General features: G+C 41.1%; 1 gene segment (V, D, J or C); it reads left to right on the plus strand.

The window, feature by feature from the left end:
* The first annotated feature begins 11,074 nt into the window (after positions 1–11,074).
* Positions 11,075–15,403, plus strand: Trav9-2l2 (T cell receptor alpha variable 9-2 like 2). The segment is given in 2 exon segments: positions 11,075–11,120; positions 15,090–15,403. Coding segments are annotated over 2 exon segments (360 nt in total).
* The last annotated feature ends 4,819 nt before the right edge of the window (positions 15,404–20,222 follow it).

Genomic DNA, 20,222 nt, shown 5'->3' on the forward strand with positions numbered 1-20,222 from the left:
TCACTTTGTCTCTCTCTGTCTCTTTCTTCTCTTTTCTGTTTTGTACACACATACACATACATGTGTGTGAGCGCGCGCGCGCGCGCACACACACACACACACACACACACACACACAATTTTGAAACATCCTTAATAATGTTAGTTGGCCCTTCATGCACCCACCCTTTCTGCCATACTCTGTTCCTCCCTCTGTACTTAACCCTTCATTGCCCAGAAAAATGCTATTGACTGAAAATTAAATATTTTTTGCCTTCATTCATAAGGATGAATCGCAGTGACATTTTGATTTCAAATGTTTATCCCAGCCCATGATTCAGTGGTACAGACTGTGTGCACCTCTTTCCAGGTTACTAATAATGACTCAGTTAGATGCAAAAAAACCAACCCTATTGCTACATCTTTATTCAAGGTTTTCAGTAATTAAAGAAGTGGCCGCAAGATGGCAGTAGGCCGCAGCTGATGAAAAGCACAGCAAGCTCATTTCATTGCATCCTGAAGCAATGCATCTGTTTTCTTATTGGCTAGTAAGACAACATAGGAAGCTACTATAACTGTTAGAGAAAAGGGACAACCTGGAAAGACAAATAACTTACTTGGCAAGAGATTGCAAGTCTACATTGATCTCAGACAGGAAGAACGATGAAGGCATCCATTCACACTGTATTCCTGTTCTTGTGGCTGTGGATGAACTGTGAGTTGAAGATTTGGGGTCAAGAGTAAATATTTGGTGGATGTTTCTTAGAGATCCGTGGGCAGTCTATTTTATACAGTTTCCTCTAGTTGTTGTGGACAAAGAGATTAAGCAGAGTACTGCCTGACTGCTCTCCTCCTGTCTGTTTCCCTTTCTGTGTAGGGGAGAGCCATGGAGAGAAGGTCGAGCAGGTTCTTTCTACACTGAGTGTTGTAGAGGGAGACACCGCTGTCATCAACTGCACTTACACAGACAGTGCTTCATCATACTTCCCTTGGTACAAGCAAGAAGCTGGAAAAGATCTCCATTTTGTGATAGACATTCATTCAAATGTGGACAGAAAGGAGACTCAAAAATTTACAGTTTTAATGGATAAGAAAGCGAAGAAATTCTCCTTGCACATCACAGCCACACAGGCTGAAGATTCAGCCATCTACTTCTGTGCAGCAAGCACACAATGTTTCCCAGGCACCTGCAGCCTATCCTCAAACTTGCTATGGGGGTGCTATGGGGGTTGGAGACCAATCCACATCCTGTGTCTTGTAGTGAAGCACTTGTCATATGGTTTAATTGCAATGGAAACTAACATACAGATATTTAAAACATATATGAGAAAGTTCAACTCTCTCTCTCTTTGTGTGTGTGTTTGTGTGTTTGTGTGTGTGTGTGTGTGTGTGTGTGACAGAGAGAGAGAGAGAGAGAGAGAGAGAGAGAGAAAGAGAAAGAGAGAGAGAGAGAGAGAGAGAGAGAGAGATGTGGTAGTGGTTCATACCTTTAATCACAGAACTCAGGAGGCATAGGTAGGTGGATCTCTAAGTTCAAGGTCATCCAGGTTTAAACAGAGAAATCTTATTTTGAGAAATAATTCCAAAATAGTTTATTTTTTAATTTAAAATTCCTAACTTTTTTTGTATACTCTTATGTCTTAGTTTCATATTGCTGTGAAGAGGTACGATGGCCAAGGTAACTTATAAAATGAAATCATTTGTGGAGTGTTGGCTTACAGTTTCAGGGGAGGAGTCCATGATCATCATGTCAGGGAGCATGCCAACAATCAAGTAGGCAGGATGCTAGATAAGCTATTGGGGGCTTACATGTAGAGATGACAGCCTTAAGGCAGGGAAGGAGAGAGAGAGAGAGAGAGAGAGAGAGAGAATGGCATCCCCAGTGACACTCTTACAACAAGGTCACATTATTCAAGACCCAAGACATCTACCAACTGGTGACAAAATACCAAAACATATGATCTGGTCTTATGGGGTGCTTATCACTCCAACCACCACAAGGTATGGGAGCTACACTTACCTTTGGGTGTAGGTTCCATATTTAGAATACAGTTAGAAATAGGACTGGTTTAGGGAAGTGACTTTAATAGTTTCTCATCCAGGGTTCATTGCTTAGTCAGACATGTATAGAGGGCTAGGCTTAGAGTATTGGGCATGGATTCCATCATGTTAAGTAGGCCTTATGCTGGCTAATTATGCCGATTTTACACAAGCTGAAGTTTTCTATCTGGATAATGGCAACAGAATATATAGTTTTGGGGGTCAATGGACTCCCCTGATCAACAATTCAAAGGAGATATGCATGACGAAATGGTGCTTTTTTGGGGGGGGGTTTGTTGGGAATAATTGCCACATCAAAATGTCATAATTACTTTAAAAATATGCATGTACATATAAATATATGTATGTATATACTTACATAAGCAATTTTAAGCAAATATGAGATAGTATGATCCTCTATGGTTCTTTCAAACATCCTTAAAGTTGTTTATCCCCCTTCTCTCCCTCCCTCCCCCTCCCAATGTTTGCTGCTTTCTGCTCATCAGGTAAGCATTCCTCCATGCTACCCATGTCTCTCCCATAGCTCCTGCATCTATTATTCTCCTCTGAAGACCCCCATGGGTTCTTTTAACTCTCCTGCTTTCTGCAGTTACTCCAAGTGATATATTCAGAGCTGAAGATACAGAGATGGGTTCTGGAAGTAAGCAAGTATGTGTAGCATTTGTCTTTCTGGGTATGCGATACTCCACTCAGTATATTTTCTAGATCCATCATTTACTTTCAAAGTTTACTATACCACATTTTCATTATCTATGAATCTGTTGAAGGACAATTAGTTCGTGTATATTTTCTAGCTACCATGAATAGAACAGACATGAACGTGGCTGAACAAGTATCTGTGGAGTAGAATGACCATTGGGCATGTGCCAAGGAGAGGTATAGATGGATCATATGGTAGATCTACTTTTAGCTTTTAGAAGATTAACCACACTGATTTCCACAAATGCATCAGTTTGCAATTCCACCAATGTGAATGAATGTTTTTCTCTCCCCATATCCTCGTAAACATATTCACTGGCAGTTTTTAATTTTTTCCTTTTTATTGGATATTTTATGTATTTACATTTCAAATGTTATCCCCTGGCTTGTTTTCCCCCTCTCCCATCCCCTCTCCCTCTGCTTCTATGAGGGTGCTCCCCCTCCCACACATCCACTTCCACCTTACCACCCTGGCATTTTCCTACACTGGGGAATAGACAGATACCAGGTATTGAGCAAACCTTTTAAACAGTTTCATAAACTCTAAAGAAATTGAAACAGTCATTAAAAGTCTTCCAACCAAAAAATGCCTAGGACCAAATGGATTTAGTGCAGAATTCAATCAGACCTTCAAAGAAAACCTAGTACCAATACACTTCAAACTATTCCACAAACTAAAAATAGAAGGAACACTACCCAATTCATTCTATGAAGCCACAATTAAACTTATACCTAAACCATACAAAGACCCTACAGAGACAGAGAACTTCAGACCAATTTCCCTTATGAATATTGATGCAAAAGTACTCAATAAAATTCTCGCAAACTGAATCCAAGAACACTTCAAAACAATCATCCATCATGATCAAGTAGGCTTCATCCCAGGGATGTAGAGATGGTTCAACATACGGAAATCCATCAATGTGATCTACTACATAAACAAACTCAAAGAAAAAGAACCACATTATCATCTCATTAGATGCCGAGAAAGCATTTGACAAAAATTCAACAGCCCTTCATGTTAAAAGTCTTGGAAAGATCAGGAATTCAAAGCCCATAACTAAACATAGTAAAAGCAATATACAGCAAACCAGTAGCCAACATCAAACTAAATGGAGCCAAACTTGAAGCAGTCCCACTAAAATCAGGGACTAGACAGGGTGCCCACTCTCTCCCTCCCTATTCAACATGGTATTGGAAAGTCTAGCCAGAGCAATTGGACAACAAAAGAAGGTCAAAGGAATACAAATTGGAAAGGAAGAAGTCAAAATACCACTATTTACAGATGATATGATAATATACTTTAGTGACCCCAAAAATCCACCAGAGAACTCCTAAGCCTGATAAACAACTTCAGTAAAGTGGGTGGATACAAAATTTTCTCAAATAAATCAGCAGACTTCCTCTTCTCAAAGGAAAAATGGGCTGAAAAAGAAACTGGGAAATGATACCCTTCACAATAGTCACAAATTATATGAAATGTCTTGGTATGATGCTAACCAAACAAGTGAAAGATCTGAATAAAAAGAACTTCAAGTCTCTGAAGAAAGAAGTTGAAGAAGATCTCAGAAGATGGAATGATCTCCCAAGCTCATGGATTGGTAAGATTAACACTGTAAAATGGCTGTCTTGATGAAAGCTATCTACAGAATCAATGCAATCTTGATCAAAAATCCAACTCAATTCTTCACAGAGATAGAAAGAGCAATTATCTAATTTATATGGAAAAACCCAGGATATCAAAAAACATTCTCAACAATAAAAGAACTTCTGGGGGAATCACCATCCCTGACCTCCAGCTGTATTGTAGATCAATAGTGATAAGAACCACATGGTATTGGTACAGAGACAGACTAGTAGAGCAATGGAATAGAATTCAAGACCCAGAAATGAACCCACACATCTATGGTCACTTGATCTTTGACAAAAAAGCAAAAACAGTGGGGGGAAAAAAAAGAGCATTTTCAGCAAATGGTGCTGGTTCAACTGGAGGTCAGCATGCAAAATCCAAATTGACCCATTCTTATCTCCTTGTACAAAGCTCAAGTCCAAGAGGATCAAGGACCTCTACATAAAAGAAGATACATTGAAACTAATAGAAGAGATAGTAGGGAAGAACCTCGAACACATGGGCATAGGGAAAATTTTCCTCAACAGAAAACTAATGACTTATGCTCTAAGAGCAAGTATTAACAAGTGGGACCTCATAAAATTGCAAAGCTTCTATAAGGCAAAGGACACCATCAATAGAACAAAGTGGCAACCAACAGACTGGGGAAAGATCTTTATCAATCCTACATCTGATAAAGAGCTAATATCTAATGTATACAAGGAACTCAAGAAGTACGACTCCAGAGAGTCAAATAACCCTATTAAAATGGGGGTAGAGAGCTAAACAAATTCTCAACTGAGGAATATTGAATTGCTTATAAGCACCTAAAGAAATATTTTTTATCTGGATCACTCTGCCTGAGGTAAGACGAAATCTCAAAGTAGTAGAAGAATGCGATTGGACTCATACAACTTTAACAAAAATTAACTGGAAATGGATCAAGGACCTCAGTGTAAAACCTAAAATGTTGAAACTGCTATGAGTAAACATTCATACCATTTGAATTGCATTTCCTTAATCGCCAAAATTGAACAATCCTTCTGATATTCCCTAGATATTTTTTATTTCTTCTTTGTTGGAAACTGTCCTGATCCATGGCCCATTTTCAAATTGTGTCACTTGTTCTGAGTTGTTTGTATATTCTATATATTAATCTTCTACCAAATGTTTTGCTGGAAAAGATTCTCTCCATCTCTGTGGGGTGTCTGTACTTCTCTCTGTTGCTTCCTTATCTGTAGGCGAGATTTTCATTTTACAAGGTCTCTTATGTCAACTATTGACATTAACTCCTGGGCAAATGGGGTCCTGTTTAGAAAGTTCTTTCCTAAACCTACACCTTCTAGAATTGCCTGTGTTTTCTTCCAGCAGTTTCATTGTTTGAGGTTTCACATTTAGATCTTTGATCCATTTGGAGTTTATTTTTCCTAAGGTGATAGATCTAATTTCCTTCTTGCACATATGGACAACCAGTTTTCTCTGCACCATTTGTTGAAGATGCTGTCTTTTCTCCAATGTGTATTTTTGGCATCTTTGTCAAGTATCAAATGGGTTGTTGTTCCATGTACCCATGTTTCAATCTTCCATTTTGTTCTATTGTCTTCATGTCTGTTTTCTTAATAATACTATTTTTATATCACTATGAAGAAAATTGGACCCATAACTATCACCTTCACAGAAATTAACTCCAGATTTTCCAGCTACCACTCCACCTTCCCCCACATAACTCACCACAGTTTATCATTCAGGTTAGACCCCCTTTCTCCCTGATTCTGCTGCCTACCAAATCCCCAGAGTCATACCTGCATCCCTGAGCTAGCTGCCTGGTGTCAGCCTAGCTCTATTGTTTGGCTGCTACTGCTGCTCAGCTGGCCACCACCAGACCTGCCACACAAGGACTATCCAGGTTAGATCTGCCTTTCATTGCCCTGAGTCCCCTTGGATATGCCCAGCTACTCTGAGCTGTTTCCCATCACCATTGCCAGACCACTTCCATCAGGCTTGAATCACCAAGGGCATCCAGGTTAGTCTCTTCCCTCTGTCCCCAATCCTCTCTCCTCCACCCCCTGGGTCATTTCCAGCTGCTCTGAGGCTTGCACTGTCCCATTGTGTTTCATAATCCATCCCCAGGAGGCCTGCTGCACCTGGGACATCCAAGGGCAAGCAGATGGCTTGAGGCCAATTGTAAGAACACAATCAACAAAAACCAGGGCTGTAGGGCACCTCCAGAGCACAACTGTCTCACTACAGCAAGCCCTGGATATCCTAACACAGTTGAAGTACAAGAAAAATGACCTTAAATTCAAATGTAAAAGATAATAGATACCTTTAAAGAGGAAATGAGTAAATTTCTCAAAGAAATACAGGAAAATACAATCAAAAAGGTAAAGGACTTTAAAGAGGGGATGAATACATCTCTTAAAGAAACACAGGAAAATACAGGTTAAGAGGTGAAGGATATGAATAGAACTCTTCAAGAATTGAAATGGAAATAGAAGTAATAAATAAAACAGAACCTCAGGGAATCCTGGATTTGGAAAACCTAGGGAAGAGAATAGAAACAACAGACACAAGCATCACTAACAAAACACAGGAGATTGAAGAGAGACTCTCAGGCACAGCAGATATAATAGAAGAATTTGATATATGAAGCAAAGGAAATGTTAAATCTAAAAAATTTCTAACACAAAACCTCAAGGAAATCAGGGATAATATGTAAAGACCTAACCTAAGAATAATAGGAACAGAAGAAGGTGAAAAGTCAGAAGAACCGGAAAATAAACAAAATCATTAAAAAAATTCCCAACCTAAAGAGATGCCTATAAACATACAAGAAGCTTAGGGAATACCAAGTCACATGCAAAGGCCGACAATCAGAATCACATAGACTTCTCAACAGAGACCTTGAAAGCTGGAAGGGCCTGGACAGATGTCTCACAGCCTGTGAACCCTGAAGTTCTGACACTGCTATGAATACCAATTCTGGGGTTGTGATGTAAACACACACAGCTTTATTTTTCTGCTGCAGATCACTTTAGCTAGCTTGAAACTTTTGTGGTTTCATACAAACTTTAGTTTTATTACTGTGGCAAATTGGGATTTTGATTGGTACTGCATTGAGCTATAAATTGCTTTTGGTAGAACGGTCATTTTTATCATGCTATTTCTACCAACCCCTGAGCATGGTATATATTTTCATCTCCTAGGGTCCTCCCCAATCTTTTTCTTTATTTACATAAATAAATTTATTTATAGAGTAGGGATCTTCCACTTCTTGGTTAGGTTTATTCTTAGACCATTTTGAAAGTTGTTGTGATAGGAATGTTTCTAAGATTCCTTTCGCAGCGTGTATGTTATGGATGTATAGAAAGTCTATTGATTTTGTATATTACTATTTTATTGAAATTAAATCATTTATTTAATCATTTTAATTTAATCATTTGCATTAATCATTTATAGAAGTGCTCTGGGGAAATATTTACAGTCTCCTATGTATAATATTCTACCTTCTGCAAAGAGAGATGATTTAACTTCTTATTTTTACATGTATCCCTTTAATTGCATCCTCTTGTCTTATTGCTCTAGTCAGTTCTTCAAGTTCTGCATTGGAAAGGAGCAGAAATTCTGGCTAACCATGTTTTGCAGGCTGTATGAGTTAATTTTTCCAATACCAATGAGACACGCAAGAGCATCACTTTCTGAGCTGTCCCATGGACCAGATCACTGTCAAAGGTCTTAAAAGAGGAGGACTGGACGTGTTTTGCTCCTGCTCCTGGTCTGTGGTAAAGAGACTTCTGAGCATATAGCATGGACTTGGCCAATACTGAATTCACTACCAGCTCCTCACTCATACTAGATGGATCCCCCTCCCCACCAAAAAGACAGCAACCTCAGATGAAATGGTGGGAGAGGAGGAATATTGTGTTGGCTGTTCATGCCCATGTTTGTGTGCTGGGATCTAGAGATCTGTAGTAGTTATCTTTGAGGTGTTTTTTGGTGTCAATATCTAGTCTTGCATTTGTTGGGTGAGTTTTCTTTTATGTAACTGCTGTTGCCTTCTCTGGAACCTAGGCAAGGGTGGTGGCTATAGGGTTCCTTGTAGAGTGTTTCTGTGGGTTGTCAGGTAACAGGAAGAATTGGAGATTGACTAGGAGGGTATTCTGAGAGTATCTAAGGGAAAGAGCTAGAAGGACTGGATTCTCAGTCCATGGAATGGAAGTGAGGTTGGAGGAGAGGCTCCAGTAAGCAGGCTATTACTGGAGTAAGAGTAAGTCTGGAGAGACTGTAATGAAGGATAGGAAAGCTCATGAGTCCAGATCTAGTAAGACCTCTATGGGTCCCTAGTAGAAAGAGTTTTACACACACACACACACACACACACACACACACACCTTCATTTAGTACCTTTTTTCTTGTTTGTTTTTCTTTATATTTAATATTTTATCAGCAAAATTCTGTGGGACATTTATTTTTCTGATGCTTTATATTTTGTATTCTCTGTGCATTTTTATTTATTTGGGTTTGTCTTGCCTTAATGTAGATGGTCTGTAATGTGTTCATACTAAGTGTACTACTAAATTTTATTATAGAATCAGTCATAGCTAACCTTAGGCCAAGAGCTAAAAGATGGCACCCAAAAGTTCAATCTTGATAGACATGTAACATTTATGTCAAGAAATTAAACATGCAGTAACACAGCAAGAATGAAAAACTATGCCCCTCTGTTTATTATGGAAAATATTGACTGTCTACTGTGCAACAGGTTTTATCATGGAAACTTATTCTATTTTATAGCCCTCCACAATTATAGCATAAGAGCTCTCATTTTCTGTACCTAAGTTTTTCTGCTATGTGCCAATCCATGCTCTTATCAATGAGCCAATCATGATCAGTTCCTCGAAGTCCACTGGAAAAATGACAGATATGAGTTCCTTTTCCCCAGCCTCACCCTTCACACAGTTCTTCTGAGTCGGCATTCACTGCTGCTGTGTGGAGTTTTCTACACAGTCCCAGGTCTGCTACCATAAACACGTTCTCGCCGTCCCAAATTCTCATTCTCTGACTCCTTCCCTCTGTCTCTCACCTTACGTTCTATATGTGCACAGAGTTAGAATGGTGGAGTTTGGCTAATAAGTTATCCTGTATTGTAACCTCCTCTCTCTTTCCAAGTGGAACACCAAGGTGGGGCTTCGGAGCCATAAAAGGCATCAACTTTACAAGTAAAGTGTGATAAGTGATGCATGTTCAGAGAGACCATTTACCACCTCACATATACTATAGAAGTTGAAGGAAAAACATATGGGTTTGCAAAAAATCACATTAAGTATATGTATAAAATTCTCAACCAGTGAATTAAAAATTAGTAGTAAAAATTTAGGTAATGTTAATGCATATTTGTTGCATACCCGTCCACCTATAGAACTCTTCATTCTGTGAAAATAAAGTTACACACTTAAAAAAATTCTGTTTCCTCCAATCTTTATGTTGTTGTCATGTATAAGAATTAATTTTATGTCTGGTGTTTTCCAAGTATCACAGCATAGTTCTGTAAAGAAGTCCTGCTGGTGTGACTCATAAACTGGAAAAGAAGGAGAAGGGATTCATGAACTCAGAAGAGCAGGCCTTGAATTTGTTACTTGTGTCTGTGTCTGAGGAGTTTTCACGGTTGATTCTTTATGGAAAGTGGGTACCAGCCAGGCCCCAGTACACATCAATGTGGAAGGAATCCTTTCTGCTGGACCAGCATGAATCACAGCATCAGCACCTGCCTGATGGTTGATTATCCCGTGTTGAAGACGAGGGAAGTTATGAGCAAATACGACATCAATAGCAGATCATTCGGATTCAGTTATTTATGTTGTGGAGCTTGTTCTGCCTAGAATTCATACTTTCCACTTTCCAGTGAGTGATTCTGAAATATTAATTAGTACTTGTATATGGATTACACAATGTGAAAAACTTCTGTGGAAAGATGACAATCTGAAAATATAGTTCTTTAAGAACAGAGAAAATATGGCTGTTTGAGTAATGACTTTACACCCCTAAGCCATTCACTATTCATTGTTTTTATTTCCTTTAATAAATACAAATTGTCAATAGCTCCTTTACATGTTCTGAAAAACAGAATCCAACAGCATGAGGTGACTTCTTACTGCTTTCTGTGAGTTTACCCTGAAGCACTTTCATGGGAGTTCCCTGGATCGCAGCTTGGCTCACAGTAGATACAAGAACATATAAAGCTCTGTGTTATTTGTGTGTGTGTGTGCTTAGAGCTGTGATCTGAAGTAAAACAACCTTCTTTTTAAAGTTGCAAGTATCTCTCTATGTTGCTTTGTCCATTCCGGAACTATATTTTTAAACCAGGCTGGCCCCAAATTCACAGAGATATACCATGATAGATGGAAAGATTGACATATGCCTTGTTGTTAAGATCAGGAAGGCACAAGGCAAATGTTAATTCATGCTCAGTTCAGCTCCTGTCCACCAGGGGGCGCAGATTCAGAGCACTAGCTCATTACCTGAGTGATTTCTAAGAAGACTCATTATCTCTGAGTTAACACTTCTTCATGCTAAACATCAAGACCACTTTCTAGGGGCTGGGGATTTAGCTCAGTGGTAGAGCGCTTGCCTAGGAAGCACAAGGCACTGGGTTCGGTCCCCAGCTCCGAAAAAAAGACCAAAAAAAAAAAAAAAAAAAAAAAAGACCACTTTCTAGATGACACTAAAGATGGACTATTCTCCAGGCTTCGTGGCTGTAATAGTTCTTATACTCGGTAAGTAAACAGAGAAGTCTTCAGCAGTGAGTTATGAAAGACCATTATCTTCAAGGTGACAGAGAGCTCATCTCCCTCTCTCTTTCTCTCCTTCCATTGCACTGTAGGAAGAACTCACGGAGACTCAGTGATTCAAACCGAAGGCCAAGTGACCATCTCAGAAAATGGATACCTGAGAATAAATTGCACTTATTCAGCCACAAGCATAGGTTACCCTTATCTTTTCTGGTATGTTCAATATCCTGGAGAAAGTCTTCAACTCCTCCTGAAAGTCATTACGGCTGGCGAGAAGGGAAGCAGCAAAGGGTTTGAAGCCACATACAATAAAGAAACCACGTCCTTCCACTTGCAGAAAGCTTCAGTGCAAGAGTCGGACTCGGCCGTGTACTACTGTGCTCTGGGTGACACAGTGGCAGAAACCACAGCGGGAGCTCAGCACAAACCGAGAGGCAACAGGTGGTCTGGCTGCTGAGAAGCTGCCTCTGAGATCACCCTGACTTCAGCACAGCCTTCCGTGTGAGACCGAACTCAACTCTGTTGGTGAAAATCATACAAGTGTCCTCCTGCCAGGCTCCATTAACTTCAGAAATCATTAGAGAAACGAACAAGTCTCCGGGGTCATTGTGGTATCACATTTAACTTATTTGTCTGCAGTGCTGGGTCAAACCCAGAGCCCCACGCAAGCAAGGCAAATGGTCTACCACATTTTATACTCCATCTACGTTCAGACAATCAAATGTGCTGGAGAGAGTGGTGTCTGGATAGTATGACCTACACAGAGTCCGGAAGGAAAGATGTGAGAGAGCAGCAATCGTGTAACAAAGGCCTGCGGAATTCTTTTCTGAAAAAGATTATTATCCTCTCATATATTATAGTCCAACCACAGTTTTCCCTCCCTCTCATCCCCTTAGTTTCTCCCCCTACCTTCCCTTTCCCCCAGATCCACACCCCTACCTCCCCTCAGAAAAGAGCAGGGCTCCTGTGACATTGACCAAACACAGTGTGAGGAGACCAGGCACATAACCGTCACATCAAGGCTGTCAAGGCAACCCAATAGGAGGGAAGGGTCCTACAAGTAGGCAAACGAGTCAGGGACAGTCCCTGCTCTCACTATTAGGATTCCCCCCAAACACTAAGTCACTTGGCCACAACATAGATGCAGAGGAGCTAGGGGAGACCCCAGTCGGATCCCTGATCTCTGCAAGTCTCCGTGAGTCCCAGTCAGTTGATTCTGTGGATCTTGTTCTCCTGGTGCTGTCATCCTTGACGCCTCTGTTTCTTCCAGTCCTTCCTCCCCATCCTCTGCAGGACTCTGTGAGTGTCCCTGCTATGAGGCTGTGGACTCTGTGAGTGTCCCTGCTATGACGCTGTGGACTCTGTGAGTGTCCCTGCTATGAGGCTGTGGACTCTGTGAGTGTCCCTGCTATGACGCTGTGGACTCTGTGAGTGTCCCTGCTATGAGGCTGTGGACTCTGTGAGTGTCCCTGCTATGACGCTGTGGACTCTGTGAGTGTCCCTGCTATGAGGCTGTGGACTCTGTGAGTGTCCCTGCTATGACGCTGTGGACTCTGTGAGTGTCCCTGCTATGACGCTGTGAACTCTGTGAGTGTCCCTGCTATGAGGCTGTGGACTCTGTGAGTGTCCCTGCTATGACGCTGTGGACTCTGTGAGTGTCCCTGCTATGAGGCTGTGGACTCTGTGAGTGTCCCTGCTATGACGCTGTGGACTCTGTGAGTGTCCCTGCTATGAGGCTGTGGACTCTGTGAGTGTCCCTGCTATGACGCTGTGGACTCTGTGAGTGTCCCTGCTATGAGGCTGTGGACTCTGTGAGTGTCCCTGCTATGACGCTGTGGACTCTGTGAGTGTCCCTGCTATGACGCTGTGGACTCTGCATCTGCCCACCTCTGCCGGTCTCTTTGATGATTATTCTGTTAGACTTGGTCCCAGAACACTCTGCAGGCAGGACAAACTCTAGGTCAAAGGTCTTGTGGCTGAGTTGTCCCAGTTGCTCCCCCTGAGGCCCTGCTGGTTACAGAAGAGGCCAGTTCAGGCTGTGTTTGTGTTGCCCATCACTAGGAGTCTTTGCGAGTGGAGAGTAACCTGAGCGGAATCTACTCCACTGAATTCCTAAGGAGAAGGAGGAAGAGCAGGGACCCAGGAGCAACAACAGCCTGGAGAGCTGAAGGGGACACTCAGTGTGCAAAAGACAGAGTTTCTACTATGTTAGGGGGAACTGCATCATTTTCTCTCTCTCTTTTCTTTCTTTTTAAAGTTGAGACAGTGTCTCTCTATGTTGCCCTGTCCATCCTGGAACTCTATTTGTAAAGCAGGCTGGCCCCAAACTCACAGAGATACACTTGCCTCTGCCTCTGCCTCTGCCTCTGCCTCTGCCTCTGCCTCTGCCTCTGCCTCTGCCTCTGCCTCTGCCTCTGCCTCTGCCTCTGCCTCTGCCTCTGCCTCTGCCTCTCCCTCTGCCTCTGCCTCTGCCTCTGCCTCTGCCTCTGCCTCTGCCTCTGCCTCTGCCTCTGCCTCTGCCTCTCCCTCTGCCTGCCTCCTAAATCACAGGGACAAGCTATCATCTTTCTCTTAAATCCTTCAAAATGATCCCATGGGACCCAACTATTTCACAGTGAGATTTAGACAATTGTTGGATTAACTATGTGGGTGCTATGGCCTGTCCATGCTGTCAAAAAAACCAGAGATCACACCGTCTTTACTTCTAGAAATTCTCCCCTAAAAAGTTTGCTGTGTCCTGTATGAAAGGGTTATTCCAGTTTCCTTTAGATTTTCATCATCTCTGTGCATCAGATCTCAGACATACAGTAAATCCTCACATATATAAACATTTCACAGTTCCATTTTCACTGAGGAATGTGACGCCTGAAGGAAGGAGTTTTCAAAACCTTCAGCACTTTCCACTTGTCGGTATCTGTGCCAGACACTCAACTATTCCTGCATTAGTGTGCAATTTATGAGCACAGAGAATTGCTGATTCTTATGGGCAACTTGGTAGCATAGGTCTTGAAAAGCGTTGTTGAACTAATGATGAATGATCAAAAATCATGCCATTACTATGAGAGGAGAATTTTATATTAAATCAGAAACACATTGTGTGTTAACATGAAGTTGTCAAAGAATTAATACACAGGATTTGAATGTACCTGCTTTTTGACAAAATTCGTCATTTGAAACTGGTAACATCGTTGCAAATAGAGCAGAGGAAAAGTCACATTCTAAAGACATTTGCATTTTAGGGGAGCACTAAACTGAGGCTTGTCATTATCATTAGCTTTCACCATGAATCATTTCTATTAAACTTTCAAAGATCCTTTGGCATCTATTTTCAGATGAGGAAAGTAAATATTAACTGTCTTACATAGTCATGAAATAAATTATTGTAGACACCCTCCTGTGGTTTTTATACATACAGACATGCATACACACATCCATAAGAATTTACATCTGGCACCAAATTTCCATCAGTTAAAAGCAACCACAGAAAGCTTACTCAGACAAGTACAACTCTGACCCCAAGATGGCAGTGCGAGCATTAGTCCTCCCTCAGGAGCGGGTGAGTGTGCGCCTGCCTGTGTGCAGGCCTGCGTGAGTGCGTGCGTGCATCAGTCTCTGACTGGCTGGCTGTACTTACTGAGAGTCCCCATTTAATGCTAGAAGAAAAAGCTGATGAATCAGGCAGCAGCTTTGGGCTAGGCTTCTGCAGAAAAACCATGGGGAAGCACCTGAGTGCCTGCTGGGTGCTTTTGTGGCTGCATCATCAGTGTGAGTGGATGTGTTAGCTGGGGGCCACAGGAAGGCATCTTAGGATTTGGGGAAGGATGTAATTCTGTGTGCCAGGAGAGACACATGGGCCTGCTTGAGGATAACCTGAGATGCTTGTAGAGAGTAAGAAAGGATCTCATCTAAGCTTAGATGGTTGATTTCTGGACTCTCTCACTGTTTTCTGAATAGGGGTGGCTGGCAAGACCCAAGTGGAGCAGAGTCCCCAGTCCCTGGTTGTCCATCAGGGAGAGAGCTGTGTCCTTCAATGCAATTACACTGTGACTCCCTTCAACAACTTGAGGTGGTACAAACAAGACAGAGGCAGAGCTCCTGTGTCCCTGACAGTCCTGAAAAACAAGGAAGAGAAAACATCAAGGGGAAGATACTCGGCAACTCTGGATGCAGACGCTAAGCACAGCACCCTGCACATCACAGCCTCCCTGCTGGATGACGCTGCCACCTACATCTGTGTGGTGGCCGCACCATGCTCCCCAGAAACTTAGAGCCAATACCAAAACCTGCTCCTGGAGGCTTTGAGGAGGCACAGGTGACAGAGAAGTCTTTTAAATACTGTACTGGGAACTGAAATTCCCTTTTTGGGCCACTGTCTCATTAGAAAGACAATTTTAAAACAGTCTGAAAAGAGAGCTTGAAGGTATTTTCAATAGATTTTAAGAGAAAAACTTTGTAGAAAGGCAGGGAATCCTGGCAGCCACCATAAAGAGGGGAGGTAGAGAAAACATTAGCCTTTTCGTTAACCAGGGAGGTCAGAGAAACTGCTAGAAAGTACTGAATGTTATGGAAAAAAGTGAAGGAGGGCTGAGCCCTGCATTTGTGTGCAGAGGGAAGCCAGTACCGCACTCTTATGTCCCAGGTAAAAGGACTGCACCTGAGATATGTGCTTAGAAGAGGAAACAGAAACACATTTGATGGAACTGAACCAATCCCACAGCTCCCTGTACCCAAATCCCGTGGGGGAGAGAGCTGAACTCTCAGAAGTGTGGAGAATCCTGAGACCTCAGGACAGACAGCCATTTCTGGACACTTCTGCCCACATTCCCAGCCTGAGAGGAAAATGCATAGTGCTTCTGGATACAGGAATATAGGAGCAGTCAGAGGCAGGAACTGGCTGGTTTCTGCCTGCACCCAGAAATGACTGAACCAGTACCACAGCTCCCTGCACCCAAATCTTCTGTGGGAGAGAGCTGGGCCCTCATAAGTGTGGACACTTCTGAGAACACAGAGGGGACAAATACTTTCTGCCCACATTTCTGACCCAAGAGGTAATTACTTAGTGCGATCTGTGCCCTCTGGGCATAGGACCTAGGGGTAGTCAGAGGAAGGAAACTTCCGGTTTCTGCCTGTGACAAGAGTTGAAAGCCAGTCGCCAGGAGCGCCTACACACCTGAGAGCAGAACTCACTTTTCCCAGATCTGGCTGACAGCAAACAGGTCTACAGGAGTGCTGACACACAGGACTACAGGAGGGCAAAGCCACTTTCAGAAACAGCAAGACAAGCTAACACCAGAGACAACCTGATGACGAGAGGCAAGCGCAGGAACCTAAGACTACTTGGCATCATCAGAGCCCAGCTCTCCCACCAAGGCAGATACTGGATATCCAAACACACTGGAAAAGCAAGATTTGCATTTAAAAATCACATTTTATGATGATGATGGAGGACTTTTTTAAAAAAATTTATTCATTTAATGTATGTGAGTACACTCTAGTTGTCTTCAGACACACCAGAAGAGGGCATTCAGATCCCACTACAGATGGTAGTGAGCTACCATGTGGTTGCTGGGAATTGAACTCAGGACCTCTGGAAGAGCAGTCAATGCTATTAACCACTGAGCCATCTCTCCAGCCCCCATGCTGGAAGACTTTAATAAGGACATACATAACTCCATTAAAGAAATATAGGCCAGCACAAGTAAACAAATAGAAGCCCTTAAATAGGAAACAAAAATCCCTTAAAGAATCCATTAAAGAATTATAGGAAAACACAACCAAACAGGTGAAGGATATGGACAAAACAATCCAGGATTTAAAAATGGAAATAGAAACAATATCGAAAGCACAAAGGGAGACAACCCTGGATATAGAAAACCTAGGACAGAGATCAGAAGTCATAGAGGCCACACCGACAAAACACGAGAGATAGAAAAGATAATCTCAGGAGCAGAAGATAGCAAAGAAAATGACCCAACAGTCACAGATAACATAAAATGCAAAAAGCTCCTAGCACAAAACATCCAGGAAAAACAGGACACAGTGAGACGATCAAACTTAAGGATAATAGTTATAGAAAAGAGTGAAGACTCCTAACTTAAAGGGATAGGAATATCTTTGACAAAATTATAGAAAAAAAAAACTTCCCTAACCTAAGGAAAGAGATGCCCATAAACTTACATGAAGCCTACAGATCTCCAAATAGTTTGGACCAGAAAACAAAATCCTCCCGTCACATAATAGTCAAAACACCAAATGCACAAAACAGAGAAAGAATTTTAAAAGCAGAAAGGGAAAAAGGTCAAGTAACATATAAAGGCAGACCTATCAGAATTGCACCAGACTTCTCACCAGAGGCTATGAAAGCCAGAAGACCATGGACAGATGTCATACAGACCCTAAGAGAACACAAATGGCAGTCAAGGCTGCTATATCCAGCAAAACTCTCAATTAACATAGATGGAGAAGCCAAGATGTTCCATGACAAAACCAAATTTACACAATATCTTTCTAGAAATCCAGCCCTACAAAGGATAATAGATGGAAAACTCCATCACAAAGAGGGAAACTGCAACCTAGAAAAATCAAGAAAATAATCTTGCAACAAATCCAAAAGAAGAGAGACACACAAGTATAATTCCACCTCTAACAACAAAAATAACAGGAAGCAACAATCACTATTCCTTAATCTCTCTTAACACCAATGGACTAAATTCCCCATTAAAAAGTCATAGACTAACAGACTAGATATGTAAAGAGGACCCAGCATTCTACCGCACACAGGAAACAAACCTTAGAGACAAAGAGAGATACTGCCTCAGAGAAAAAGGCTGGAAAACCACTTTCCAAGCAAATGGCCCAAAGAAGCAAGCTGGAGTAGCCATTCTAATATAGAATAAAATCAACTTTCAATCAAAAGTCATCCCAAAATATAAGAAAGGATACTTCATATTCATCAAAGGAAAAATCCACCAAGAAGAACTCTCAATTCTAGATAACTATGCTCCAAATACAAGGAACCTACATTCATAAAAGAAAGCTTATTAAAGCTCAAAGCACACATTGCACCTCACACAATAATAGTAGGAGATTTCAAAACCCCACTCTCATCAATGGACAGATCATGGAAACATAAATTAAACAGAAACACAGAAAAATTAACAGAAGTTATGAGTCAAATGGACTTAGCAGATATTTACAGAATATTTCATCCTAAAGCAAAAGAATATACCTTCTTCTCAGCATCTCATGGTACCTTCTCCCAAATTGACCATATAATTGGCCACAAAACAGGCCTCAACAGATACAAGAAGACTGAAATAATCCCACGCATCCTATCAGATCACCAAGGAATAAGGCTGGTCTTCAATAACAAGAGAAAGCCCTCAGATACATGGAAGTTGAACAACACTCTACTCAATGATAACTTGGTCAAGGAAAAACTAAAGAAAAAAATTAAAGACTTTTTAGACTCTAATGAAAATGAAGGTACAACACACCCAAACTTATGGGACACAATGAAAGTAGTGCTAAGAGGAAAACTCAAAGCTCAGAGTGACTTCAAAAAGAAACAGGAGAGAGCATACACTAGCAGCTTGGCAGCACACATAAAGCTCAAGAACAGAAAGAAGCAAATACACCCAGGAGGAGTAGAAAGCAGGAAATAATCAAACACAGGACTGAAATCAACCAAGTAGAAAGAAAAAGAATCAACAAAACCAGGAACTGGTTCTTTGAGAAAATGAACAAGACAGATAAACCCTCAGCCAGACTAATCATATCCAAATTAACAAAATCAGAAATGAAAAGGGAGCCATAACAACTGAATCAGAAGAAATTTAAAAAATCATCAGATCCTACGACAAAAGCCTATATTCAACAAAACTGGAAAATCTGGAGGAAATGGACAATTTTCTAGACAAATACCAGGTACCAAAGTTAAGTCAGGATCAGATAAATCATCCAAACAACCTCCTAACTCCACAAGAATTAGAAGTCATTAAAAGTCTCCCTACCAAGAAGGGCCCAGGACCAGATAGGTTTAATACAGAATTCTATCAGACCTTCATAGAAGACCTCATACCAATATTGTCCAAACTATTCCACAAAATAAAAACAGACAAAGAACTACCCAAGTCCTTCTATGAAGCTACAATAATTCTTATTCCTAAACCACACAAAGACCCAACAAAGAAAGAGAACTTTAGACCAATTTCCCTTGTGCATATTGATATAAAAATACTCAGTAAAATTCTTGCAATCTGAATCCAAGAACACATCAAAACGATCATCCATCATGATCAAGAAGGCTTCATTTCAGGAATGCAGAGATGGTTCAATATAGGGAAATCCAGAAACATAATCCACTATATAAACAAATTCAAAGAAAAAAACCAAATGATCATTTCATTAGATGCTGAGAAAGCATTTGACAAAATTCAGCACCCCTTCATGATAAAAGTCCTGGAAAGATTAGGAATTCAAGGCCCATATCTAAACATAGTAAAAGCAATATAGAGCAAACTAACAGCTAACATTAAACTAAATGGAGAGAAACTTGAAGCAATCCCACTAAAATCAGAGACTAGAGAAGGCTGCCCACTCTCACCTTACTTATTCAATAAAGTATTCAAAGTCCTAGCCAGAGCAATCAGACAACAAAAGGTCAAAGGGATACAAATTGGAAAGGAAGAAGTCAAAATATCAGTATTTGCAGATATGATAGTATCCTTAAGTGACCCCAAAAGTTCCACCAGAAACCTACTAAGCCTGATAAACAACTTCAGCAAAGTGCCTGGTTATAAAATTAACTCAAACAAATCAGCAGCCTTCCTCTACTCAAAGAATAAACAGGCTGAGAAAGAAATTAGGGAAATGACACCCTTCATAATAGTCTCAAATAATAGAAAATACCTTGGTGTTACTCTAACCAAGCAAGTGAAGGATCTGTATGATAAGAACTTCAACTCTCTGAAGAAAAAAATTGATCTCAGAAGATGGAAAGACCTCCCATGCTTAAGGATTGGCAGGATTAATATAGTAACAATAGTCATTTTGCCAAGAGCAATCTACAGATGCAATGCAATCCCC

The sequence above is a fragment of the Rattus norvegicus genome, chromosome 15 (assembly GCF_036323735.1).
Source record: "Rattus norvegicus strain BN/NHsdMcwi chromosome 15, GRCr8, whole genome shotgun sequence".
In the NCBI taxonomy this organism is placed as follows: Eukaryota; Metazoa; Chordata; class Mammalia; order Rodentia; family Muridae; genus Rattus; species Rattus norvegicus.